Source organism: Pelodiscus sinensis, chromosome 21, assembly GCF_052426305.1.
Source record: "Pelodiscus sinensis isolate ZL-2025 chromosome 21, ASM5242630v1, whole genome shotgun sequence".
NCBI classification, from domain to species: domain Eukaryota; kingdom Metazoa; phylum Chordata; order Testudines; family Trionychidae; genus Pelodiscus; species Pelodiscus sinensis.
Genome location: NC_143072.1, coordinates 9,438,161 through 9,450,748, shown reverse-complemented (window position 1 = coordinate 9,450,748; position 12,588 = coordinate 9,438,161). Strand labels below are relative to the sequence as shown.

Below are 12,588 nucleotides of genomic sequence, written 5' to 3'. Positions count from 1 at the left end.
GCCCAGAGCAGGACCGGCCCCAATGAGAGTCCACCCCTCCCTAGGGAACCCAGCCCAGCGCTTGCCCACTGCTTAGGGAAATTGATTTTCCTAATCTCCAGCTCAGACCTCCCCCCCCCGACCGCAACTTGAGCCCATTGCTCCTCGTTCTGCCCTCGGCTACCACTGAGAACAGCCTCCTTCCAGCCTCTTGGGAACCCCCTGCAGGGAGCTGGAGGCTGCTCTCAGACCCCCCCTCCCCCCCCCCCCGGCTCTTCTGGAGACTAATGTGCTTGCTCTGAGGACTACAAACCTCGGCACATTCAAAGGCGCGTGTGTGAGAACAGCCCTTGCAGTGCGCCCCTGACACAAATGCACTTGTGGGGAACGCTCAGGCCCGGCCCCAGGCCTGGCCCACCCAGGAATCGTCTTTTCCCAGGGGTTCCCGAGCCCCCGCACACGCTGCGCACCTGCTGCAGCCACCCGACTTCCTCCTGCTTCTGCTGCAGCGCCAGCAGCGCCTCCTCGTGTGCGGCCTCCAGCTGCTGCCTTCGCTCAGCTGCGTGGCTCAGGTGCTGGAGAAGAAGTGACACGTTTAAGGGCAGCCCGGTCGCAGCACGGCCTCTCGGAGCTCTGCGGAGGGCCTCACCCGCCACGTCTTCCCCAGGGCCATTAGCAGACCATGTGTTTTCCCCGGGTTACTTTCCAGGGTGGAGCCCCAGCACGCACTGTGCAGATTCGTGGCCTCCCCGAGGGCTCACTGAGCCACGCCAGCAACATACATGGGGTTCCCAGCAGCTGCAGGCAGCTCTACGCCGCCAGTGCCCTACAGCTGCAGAGGCAGGACAGGTGCGCTGTGCTGGGCATGCCAGGCGGGAAGGGTCATCGCACACCCGGCGCTCTGACCACACAGCCCCCGGGGCGCAGCCCCCAGCAGCAACTCGAGTCTCCCGACCGACAAGGCACCTGAACAGAAACCTCCCTGTGGAAGGCAGAGGAGCCCAGCCCGAGAGATTCCCTGTGTGCGGGGAGCAAAACTACACCCCAGTGACCCAAACGAACCCACCCTCCATCCTTCCACTGGATCCTGGCCCAGGTGGGCTTCTCGCCTGGCAGACCAAGGAGCACCAGGGAACCGTGATGAACATCAGAGCGGCCAGACGGGGTCAGCCCAAGGGCCCATCCCGCCCAGGGTCCTGGCTGCCCACAGTGGCCAATGCCAGGTGCCCCAGAGGGAGGGGACAGAACAGGGAATCCTCATGTGATCCCCTGTCCCCCATTCCCAGCCTCTGACACACAGAGGCCAGAGACCCCTCCCTGCCTGTCCTGGCTAATAGCCACCGATGGACCTAGCCTCCATGAATCTATCTAGCTCTTTTTGAACACTGTTAAAGTCCTGGACTTCTCAACATCCTCTAGCAAGGAGGCTGACTGTGCGCTGTGTAAAGAAAAACTTCCTTTTGTTTGTCTGAAACCTGCTGCCCGTGCGTTTCATCTGGTGACCCCTAGTTCCTGTGTTATGGGAACAAGTAACTAACTCATCCTTATTCACTGTCTTCGCACCAGTCATTCTGTTCTAGCTCTTTATCCTATCCCCCCTTAGTCTTCTTTTTAATAAGCCAAAAAGTCCCTGGCTATGTCTAGACTGTGGGTTTGGGGGTTGGGTTTTTTTGGGAAAAGATACGCAAGCCTCCATTTCCATATCTTTTCCCCCTTTTTCTTTCTTTCTTTCTTTCTTTCTTTCTTTCTTTCTTTCTTTCTTTCTTTCTTTCTTCCCCCCCCCCTTTTTTTTTTTTTTTTTTTTTTGAAAAGAGGCTTTTCCGAAATTTGGCCCATCTACCCAGGGCCAAATTTCAGAAAACCCTCCTCTTTCGGAACATCCCTTATTCCTCTCACCGAGAGGAATAGACGGATGCCAGGAGAACGCACCTGCTTTTTCAGAAACTGTTCCGAAAAAGTGGACACCCTCCCTGGAGGCGGCAGAATTTTTCTGGGATACTAGAGATATCTCGGAAAAACTGTGCAGTGTGGACAGAGCCCCTGTTTTATGAACCTCTCCTCTTACGGCAGCCTTTCCAAACCCCTCCTCATTTTTGTTGCCCTTTTCTGAACTTTTTCTAATATCTTTCTGAGGTGAGGCGACCGTGTCTGCAGGCAGTATTCAAGATGTGGGCGCACCACGGATTGATACAGAGGCAATGGAATATTCTCTGTCTCATTCTCTATTGCTTTTTAAATTAGGCCTAATTATTCCTAATTGGTGCCTCATAAATCTCCAATTGCACTAAGAGACGATAACAACCACGTGTCTCCTATACGACCTGCCACCAAGCAGGCACATTCCTAGGTCTCGCTTCTTGCTGCTCATGGCCGACCTTAGACATCGCTAAGAGGCCTCCTGAAGCAGTGTTAGATTAGCTGGTGGCGAGCTCAGACAGCCCAGACTCAGTAAGACAGAGGGACCATCCTGTCCTCTCCTGGTCAGACCAATCTAAGCAGGGTTTCAGGTGTCCACAGGCTTCTCCACAAGCTCTGCATCCCACCAACTTTCAGCACCTGCTCTAGATCCTCCAGCTGGGCTTGGAGTCCTTGGCTCTCCTGAAGAGCAGAGTCCCGTTCCTTAGTAACTAAAAGCACCTGCAGCTTCAGCGCAGCATTTTCAGAGTCAACCTGTGGCGAGAGGAGAGCTGATCAGTGCCAGTGCCCCGGCACGCTTCGTATCAGTCATGGGGCGCTGTCATTTTACACCGTCTGAACCCCACCTGAGACTTGGGCTGAGACACGCCTTGCGTTGCCAGTGACCTCGACCTGCGCCTGACTCTCCCCTCGCTCCCACAGGACCCCGCCGCAGTCATGCGAACGCTCCTCCCTCCGTCTGTGCTCAAACAATTCATGAGTTGTCACTACTGGCTAGTCACAGTCTGGATTTGCTACGGAAGCCACCTCCCGTCCCCTGGGTGGGCTCCTGGCTCTGATCTGTGCTGCGGAGAGCCAGGCTCTGCAATCTGGGCAGAGTGATTGTGGGCTGCTGACCAGCCTCCCTACGGCGAGCCGCACTGGTGGGACTGTATGGCTGGCCAGCACTGCGCTACCGAGAATGACGGTCCTGCCACCCCGCCCCAGCAGCAAACCAGGCGCTGCTTTTGGAAGCTCTGCCCTGGCACTTTTCTGCATGGAACCGCCGTGCGCCACAGTGTGAAATTAGTAATAGATCTCGGCTTCGGGCGTGGCCATGACGCACGGTGGGACAAGGCCAATATTGGATACGTGTGTTTATAAGCAATAACATGACTGATATATTTAATCACTTCTGTCCAGCATGGCGTCCCGTGAAGGCTTTCTCCCTAGGAGACCACCCTGCTCACTTACACGGTCGGGATGCTCTGTGGATCATTGATCACTGCCCTCTCCATAGCAACGCTCAACGTCTCACTGAAAACTGCGACCTTGTCCCCTCTGTCTCCTTGTCTCGAGACCAACCAGCCCAGTTGGCTTTTCTTCAACTTTGCTTCATAGAGCGGGGCTTCTAAATCATGCAGCCTCCATGCTGCCCTCTCTGGGCTCTCCCATTTAGCCACGTTTCTCCTAAGGTGCGATGCCCAATTTGCTACGGTTGTTTTGAATTCTAATCCGGGCCCCCAAGGTGCTCACTCCTCCTCCCAGCCGGTGTCCCCGCAAAGTGCGTATGTCCGCTCCCCTCCCCGCAGCACCGGCCACAGGATGGGCCACACTGGCAGGGCTCGACTAGGCCCGCCCTCCTGGGTTCCCAGCCAGCCTTTGATAACCACCCTGTCCGTCTGGCCACTGCTTTCCCTTGCCCCGGTGCTAAGCTCTGCTTGGGGGGGAGTTTTGCAGCATCAGTGTAAACAGAAAATAGAAGCCAACGTTCCACGGAGGGAACAAGAGCTTCCCTGGGTACCTGTTGGGCCCATTCTGCCTTCCCCTTCAGCTGAGTGTTCTCCTGCGCCAGTCGCACGTTTTCCCCCTGCGCGGCCTGCAGCTGGGTTTCCTGCCCGGGGAGAATGAACGCGTTACTCCCCTCGTGTTCCCCAGGCAAGAGGGGAGCAGGGGGCTGAGATGCCCCGGCTCCCCGCAGGGGCAGGCTCCGCTTCTGTGCATTGCCGTGGACCTAGGAGATGGAGCGAGAGGCAAAGCCTTCCCCCAGGCCGGGCAGTGACCGGAGCGGTGGTGATCTCTCTCGCGATGGAGGAATTGTACAGAATTCCGTTCTCAGACACGCCTGGGGGTGGATGTCAAAAGCTCCAGAGAAGGGAGACAGCTCGACTGACTATCGGACTGGCAGCCCGACCTCCTGCAGTGAGAGTCCCCGCCGCGGTCCCCGGGGTGAGCCAGTCTCCCCCTATGCACTGGGGGCCGGCTCCAAATGAACTGCATCCAATCCCACAGCCAGCCCTACTGACCTCCGTGACTTGGGGCTCCCCTACGGGAGTCAGGGCCCCACAAAGGTAGATCAATTTGTGGCCAAGCCACTGATCAGAACAGCCACCATGTTCCTACCGGGCATGTTCCTTCACATCCCAGCCACCACACCATTGGCCGTGCAAGGGCTGCGGCTCGGCCAAGAGTCATGCAGGGGGCTGCTGGCCCCTTACGGAACTGTCATGGCTTTTGGTTGTTCCCTCACAGGAGCAGGAGAAAGGGGAGGAACCAAGGAGAGGTCTAGCTGCTGAGACGGACAGTTTCCTAGGGCCAATGGGGAAAGACCAGTGCTCTGAGTCACTCACATGACCGGGGTGGACAGGTGAGGAAGCCAAGAGCCCAGGGCCATCCTAAGGGGGGACTGGCATGGGACAATCCCCGAATCCACCCCAGGCCCTATAAGGGTATGTCTACACTACCACCCTAGTTCGAACTAGCGGGGTAATGTAGGCAACCAGAGTTGCAAATGAAGCCCGCGATTTTAATTTCCCGGGCTTCATTTGCATAAAGCCGGGCACCGCCATTTTTAAATGTCCGCTAGTGTGGACTCTGTGCCGCGCGGCTACACTGCTGCTTTTTTTGTAACGAACCACCTTGTAAAGGGCCCTCATTTTCAGGATTCCTTTTGCTCCTAATGCACTTTTTAAAAAACTCCATATTGTTCTTAACTCTGCTGGCCATAGATTTCTCCCTGTGTCCCTTTGCTTCCCTCATCAATTTTCTACAATTCCTTGCTCCTGATTTCTATTCATTTTTGTCAACATCCCCTTTCTTCCGTATGCTTAAATATTATAGCTGCCGTCACGTCCTTTCTGAACCAGGTCACAGATTTAACCAATATAGCCTTCTTCCTTGACTATGGCTTTTTAGGCTTCTTTTAAAGTATTATTAAACAATTCCAATCATTATTCAATTTTTGTTGATTACGTTTTTCCTCACAGATGATTTTTAAGACTGAAAGGGACTTGTATTATCTTTTAAGATGACTCCTGACAACAAAGGGGGAATTTTACCCAATAATCCTTCAACTGGAGGGAATTGTTTTTCCCTGCTACATACATTAATATTAATTTAATGCCAAAGAATCTACACATTTGGCCTGCAATCAGCTGAAAGATTAAATGAACTAATCTTTAGACTGTAAGGGTTGGACCCCAGAATTTGTGATTTTGTTGAAATGAGAAAAAAAAGAGATGGGAAAGAAATGACTGTATTTATACTAGGGATGTTAAATATCGGTTAATTGAATAGTCGAGTAACTGCATGAATTTTTATCAGTTAGTCGACTATTCTATAGTCCCCGGGGCAGAGTATCAGAGGCAGCAGTGCAGGGTGCCAGGCGGGAGCTGGTCCATGAGGGGAGCCAGTTTAAAAACCAGCGCCCCTTGTGGACCGGTTGCCTTTCTCCCAGTGCTGCTGCCATAAAGAGGCAGCATTGTGGGGTGGCAGCAGCCCCTGTCTAACGGGACCCGGCGCGAGCTGAAACTGAGCCAGGCTGCCTGCCTGCTTGGCTCCTAATACACCTTAAATGTAGAGCTGAAGCAGGGGTAAGTTCTGGACCCAGAGCAAGCCAGAAATAAGCCGGGCTGCTGGCCAACCTGTTAACAAATTTACTGGCAAAAGTGGGGCAAGGGAAATTCAAGTAGTCCACAGCATTAACCTATAAGCTTTTGCTTCTCGGTTAATCGATTAATCGACTGCACTGTTACATCCCTAATTCAAACAAGGGGAAATCCCACAGAGAATGCAGTATTCTAACCATACAGCTAACTTAAACCAATGGTCTGGTAGCACTTTAGAGACTAACAAAACATGTCGATGGGATCGTGAGCTGCGTGGGCACCGCCCACTTCCTCAGCTGCCCAGCAGACGACGTCTAGCGTCACACTCCCAGCTGTGGAGAGAGACGAGGCTTACCAATTCTTTGCATCTTTTGTGCTTTTTCCTCACTTCATGTTCAAGGTTTTCACATTTTTTACGCTTTTTCCTGAGTTCAAATTCCTGCGCAAGAAACGCAAAGGGAGCCATGAAAACCCCTGGGCCCAACACAGCAGCATCCCAGCCTTCTCATGCGCCACGTGAAATTCAACACAGCTTCCCTGATCTAGCAACACACAAGCTTTTTCTCTCCCACTTGAAAACCATTTTGTGAATATTATTTGGAAAGAAAAGTGAGGACGGTCGCTAAGAAGAAAGCCCAGGGAACCAGCCGGCTATTTTACAGGCCCTTTTCCTCCTCCCACCTTTTCGGACTGGGTAACACATTCACCCAGCCAGGCGTCTGGCCAGGCAGGGCAGTGCCGCTCTGGGGTGCATGGCTATGGAGCTGGGGGGAACTGGCTGGAGCCTCTCCATTGCTAGTCCATGGCAGCTGGCCAAAGTATCCCTGTAGCTCAGCACAGCCTGCGGTGTCCCTGCCTGGGAACGCCCATGGACGTGCAGTCTCTGCCTGAGATCAGGGGCTCACAGTGTGAGAGGGAGAGAAGGTTCCACGGTACCCCGGTTCCAGGCTGCACCTCGACCACCTGTTTTGCAGCTGGTTCTTGGCCAGGACAGGCCCTTCCATCTCTGAGACCAGCAAGTGCCTGGAACAGGAGCAGTGTTCCATCCCCAGAAGACCGTGCGCTCACTCTGGGGAGAAAGGGGACAGAGCCTGTGGAAAGGGGCTGCAACTCACCAGCTGCTGTACCTGCTGATTGCTCTCTGGGCCGGCTAGCAGGCATTTTGGAGGGAAGTTTTCATACTCCTCGGAGGCACGTCCCAAGGGCAGCAGTCCTAGCTGCACCTGGAAAGGAAGAGAGAGTCCAGAGGGAACTGGGAGCAGATCGGGATAAGAGCACAACCTGCTTGTCAAGGGAAGGCAGCTTTGCTTCACAATCTGACGCACCACTGACAAAGAATGCTGCACTGCCTGACAAAACTTGCCAATAGATAATAAAAGGAGAAAGAGGAAGTCGCTAGTAATTGATACAAATCAGAAGGTAGGAACTGTAAAAACCGATAAGGGAAGCAAAGAAATACATGCTAACAGTGTTAGGGACAATAAGAAGGCATTTTACAAGTGTATTAGGAGCAAGCGGAATCCTTAATATGGCATTGGCCAATTACTATGTGAAAATGGTAGAATTTTTAATCATAGTTCGGAAAAGGAAGAAGTGTTCAAGTAAATAATTCTGTTCTAGATTAGGGAAAAAGCCAGGTGATATATTCACATCCCATGATGATGAAATACTTTCCATTCCAAGAATGACTAAAGAGGATGTAAAATAGCTGCGACTAAAGCTAGCCAGATAACTTGTGTTCAAGAGTTGTATGAGAGCTGGCCAAGGAGCTGACTGGCTTGTTGATGTTGACTTTCAGTAAGTCTTGGAACACTGTGGAAGTCTCAAAGGAGAAGAAGAAAGCAAATATTGTGCCAATACTTAAGCAGGCTCGCCTGGGTATTTATAGGCCTGTCAGTTACACATTGACCCTGATCAGAAGAATGGAAGAAGCTGACACAGGATTCAATACACTGTTAAAGGAAGGTAATATCATTATTGCCAATCAACATGGGTTTATGGAACACCGGGTTCGTCAGACTAACCTACTTATTGCAGGTCACCCTGTTTCAACCAGCTTCAACACAGTTTTCAGAGGCTTCCAAGAACGTGGGACTTATTTTCCCACAAAGCGTAAAATGCTGCATAGAGAGCTGCCTTTGGATGGAAGTTTTCCAAAATCAAAGCACAAAGAGAACAGGCATCTTTACCTACACCACTGTCACCTGGCAAGATTTAATGATGCCACAGACCCACAGACGCTGACTTCCCCTCAAGCCAGGACAGTGCCTGATCCCCTTCTGCTGCCACCCTGCTCTACCTCTGCCCAGTCCAGAACCCCCCACCCTGTCCTGCCTCTTCCCCACACCTCTGCCAGGCACGCCATGTCCCTGCTCCTCCTCCTCTTCCCTCCTGGAGCGTTCCCAATGCAACACAACAGCTGTTTCACAAGAAGCTCTGGGAGAAGGGGAGCCCAGGGGAGCTGGCTACCAGTGGGTGCTCAGAGCCTACTAATTTTTCCAGCTCTGGAGCACCCATGGAGCCGGCGCCTATGCACAAACCAGCAGCTCTCAACCTTTCTAGACCATGGTGCCCCTTTCAGGAGTCTGATGTGTCTTGCAAACCCCACATTTTACCTGCCTTCAAAATGACTTGCTTGCACAATCAGGCACAAAGATACCAAAGGGGCACAGTCACACTCACAGGAAAATGCAATATGTAAATATTACAACGTAATAATACAAATGTGATACGTACAATGTAACTTTCACACTTTTACCATTAGAGCATGAAATAAATCAATCAGAATATAAGTCGTGTACTTACATGTCAGTGTATTGTACATAGAGCAGTACAAAACAAGCCCTTGTCTGTAGGAAACGTTCGTCTGCACTGATTTTGCAAGTGGTTTCTATTCAGCCTGTGGTAAAACCAGGCAACACTCTAGATGAGTTGATGGACCCCCGGCAGACCTCAGGGGTCCACATCCCTTCATTGAAGTTGCAAGTGCTTTGGAGGGCGGGGTCATAATTAAAACTGATCTGGACAAACCAGAGAAATGATCTGAGGTAAATAGGTTGAAGTTTAATCAGGACAAATGCAAAGTGCTCCACTTAGGAAGGAACAATCCGTTTCACACATACAGAATGGGAAGTGACTGCCTAGGAAGGAGCCCTGCAGAAAGGGATCTAGGGGTCAGAGGGGACCACAAGCTAAATATGAGTCAACAGTGTGATGCTGTTGCAAAAAAAAAAAAAAAAAAGCAAACGTGATTCTGGGCGGCATGAACAGGCGTGTTGTGAGCAAGACACGAGAAGTCATTCTCCCGCTCTACCCTGTGCTGATTAGGCCTCAGCTGGACTATTGTGTCCAGTTCCGGACACATTTCAAGAAGGATGTGAAGAAATTGAAGATCCAGAGAAGAGCAACAAGAATGATTAAAGGCCTTGAAAACATGAGCTATGAGAGAAGACTGAAAGATCTGGGCTTGTTTAGTTTGGAAAGGAGAAGACTGAGAGGGGACATGAGAGCAGCTTTTAAGTACCTAAAGAGTGTCACAAGGGGGAGGGATAAGAATAGTTCCCCTTGGCCTCTGAGGACAGGACAAGCAGCAAGGGGCTTAAACTGCAGCAAGGAAGATTTAGGTTGGACATTTGGAAAAAGTTCCTACCTGTCAGGGTGGTGAAACACTGGAATAAATTGCCCAGGGAGGCTGTGGAATCTCCATCTCTGGAGACGTGGAAGAGCAGGTTGGACAGACACCTGCCAGGATGGTCTAGATGGTTCGTGGTCCTGCCGTGAGGGCAGGAGACCGGACTCGATGGCCTCTCGAGGTCCCTGCCAGTTCTAATGCTCTGTGGCTCTATGATTCTGTGATTGAGACCTGATGCTCTAGAATTCACTCTGGGATTCACTTATTGGGCTTGTGGTGGCAACCAGACTTCTCAGTCTCTCTTCACTCCCTGACACCGGGCACACTTCGTGCTCTGTCTCCTGGATGTCTTTCAGTATCTACAAGGTCATTTTCCAAACCTATCCTATCTATTTCGGACAGAGAGGCTAATAACTGGAACAGTTTTAGCAATTACATACTGGCGAAAGTTCTGAGAGAACCATCATTAATTGCCTGATTAATTAGCAAAAACATCAGATCATTGACCCAGATAACTCACCTTCCCAGGAGCTCCCATTGCCAGCGTTGGCGCCCCTAATTGCAGCCCCTTGGAGAGAGAGGGGGCCTGTGGGCTGGTGCCTGGCGTCGGCACAGCGGGCCCCGAGCACATGGCCACGCTGGATGAGCTGCTCTTGGAACCTGTTTTAGCGGAATGGAGAGTCTCCTTGAAATTCTTCAGGGCAATCTGTCTCTGCAGCCGCAGCACTTCCTGCTGGGACTCCCGCAAGAGGCGGTGGAAGTCCAGGAGGCGCAGGCCTTCCTAAGAAAACGCAAACACGACACGCTGTAGACCCGCTGACAGAGGGTGGGACCTAGCGCTTGCTCATGAATTACCAGAGCGGGGTTCAATAGACGACTGACTGGCACAGACATACCTGCTGTTTGCAAACCGCCGTGGCCAGCAGGAGGGAAGGGGGCAAATTCCCAAAGCAGGGAAGGAAATTCCTGTGGCCTAGATTCCCAAAGGGACATCGGTGCTCCTTGGGACGGTGCTTCAATGTGACGTGCTCTGGACAGAGCCATGCTGACTGTTCCCTGTCTTATTGTCTTCTAGGTGCATGCAAAGGGATTGATTATTTGCTCCATTGTCTTTCTGGTTTCTATTCCTCACAGGGCTGTGCTTACCCAAATGCAGACTATGCAGCTGCCCAGGGCACCAGAAAATTTGGGGCACCACTGGGTCTTAATGTCCACCCTCCTTCCTGTCCCTGTCCCTGTCCCTGTTCTAGAGAGGATCTAGGTAACTGAAAAGTGACACGGTCGGCCAGAGCCAGGAGCAGACGCTGACCCTGGGAGAGAGCCAATCCCAGGTACATCCTGTTAGTGTCTGAATTTCCGGGGTTAGTCGCTGGGCCCTTCGGTTAAACATTGCGTCCGTGTGTTGTGAATATTAGAAAACCACAGCTCTAAAAATCCCCCTCCTGCCCCCAGGCTGCCACCAGTTTCATAGCACGGCCTGGGGCCCCACACATCCTAAGGGTGGCCCTGATTCCTTGGGTTGTCCTTATTCCCTTTTCATAGCTAGGTCTTAAATGTGTCCCAGTCCTCTGGTACCTCTCCTGTCCGGCACCCATCATGCTTCACACAACTCCAGCCATGGTTCCTTGCTGGCTTCTCAATCCCACGGTCGTGGGACATTGCAAAGAATTTTGGGATTGGGTCCCAGCAAGAAACTCCAACTTGGGTTTAATTGCAGAAGAGTAATGGGGGGCCCCACTGCCCTACAGCAGATGTTTTGGATTGCTTAAGAACATCCGAACGGCCAGGTTGGGTCAGACCAACGGCCCCTCCAGCCCAGCGTCCTGGCTGACGACAGGGGCCAGTAGTGGTTGCCCCAAAGGGAGGGGACACAACATGTAATCCTCCCGTGATCCCTTCTGAATGATCCCTCATTGCAATTGGTTGTTTTCCTCGCAGGGACTGGAGAAGAACGGGGGGGAAACGTTTATTATTGTTATTTCTTCTCTGGGAACTCAGCACAGACGCCCAGCCCATAGAACAGAGGTGGCAAACCATTTTTTCCAGGGGCCACTTCAAAATTTTTTGAAGTAGCCCCAGGCCACCCTGGAAAGGGCGGGGCCTAAACAGGGTGGGGGAGCCCCTTTCCCCCCCCCCTTCCCACTAGGCACCCGTGCCCTGGAAGAGGCTTGGCCGTCTAGGATTGCCAGATGGTTCAACAAAAATACCGGACACGCTTGACATTCCATCACAATCGCCATTGATATTCTCTCCATTTGTTTCCTGAACAGAAAGCTCAAATACTTCAAAACCGGACACCTGGCCACCCTACTTGGCATGCTCCCCCAGCCCCAGGCCAATCAGGACCTAGGGGCGGGGGAGCGCAGGAAGCCTCCTCCCGCCCTGCGAGGAGCACGTGGCATTTTGAAGGGGGCAGGGCAAAGGAAGTTTCACGCAGCTCCCCTGTCCCCAGGCCCTGATTGACCTGGGGAGCACGTGACGCCTCCTTCGCTCCCCCCGCCTCCCTCTGCTGCCCTGGGAGCAGCGCGCTGCACTTCAAAGCACCACATGCTCCTGGAAGGAGGCTTCACACCCTCCCCCACCTCCAGGCCCTAATTGTCCTGGGGGCGGGGAAGCATCAGGGCCTCCGCGGGCCACATCCACTCACTTGGTGGGCCGGATGCGGCCGGTGGGGGCCCTCTTGCCCACGCCTGCAACAGGAGGACAAATTCCACCAGCGTAGCGTTTGCACTGTCGCTGCCTGACAGAGGAGGGCGCCCTCGCCCCAGCGGCGGAGTGCTGGGTACCACAGGGCTGTGCCATTCATCAACACGAAATGTGAATTTGCTGCTATGGGAAAGGCGACCGCGAGTCCATGAAATGGACAGAGTGAGCTCCATCCCAAAGTCGCTCACCTGCCTACAATCCGGCGAGGAGTGCGCAAGGGAACGCAGCTGATGAAACTCACTCGACCATGCCGTGTTCATGCCAACGACA

At 52.7% G+C, this 12,588-nt stretch overlaps 1 protein-coding gene across 1 annotated transcript in view; it reads right to left on the bottom strand.

The window, feature by feature from the left end:
- The window catches only part of TSPOAP1 (TSPO associated protein 1), a 93,779-nt gene that overhangs the window by 39,791 nt on the left and 41,400 nt on the right, over positions 1–12,588 (bottom strand). Inside the window, exons 5-10 of the mRNA XM_089772100.1 lie at positions 10,133–10,393; positions 7,097–7,204; positions 6,337–6,420; positions 3,899–3,988; positions 2,536–2,649; positions 450–554 (exon numbers count right to left, since the gene is read on the bottom strand). Coding sequence (XP_089628226.1) covers positions 450–554; positions 2,536–2,649; positions 3,899–3,988; positions 6,337–6,420; positions 7,097–7,204; positions 10,133–10,393 — 762 coding nt within the window. The remainder of the gene's footprint in view (positions 1–449; positions 555–2,535; positions 2,650–3,898; positions 3,989–6,336; positions 6,421–7,096; positions 7,205–10,132; positions 10,394–12,588) is intronic.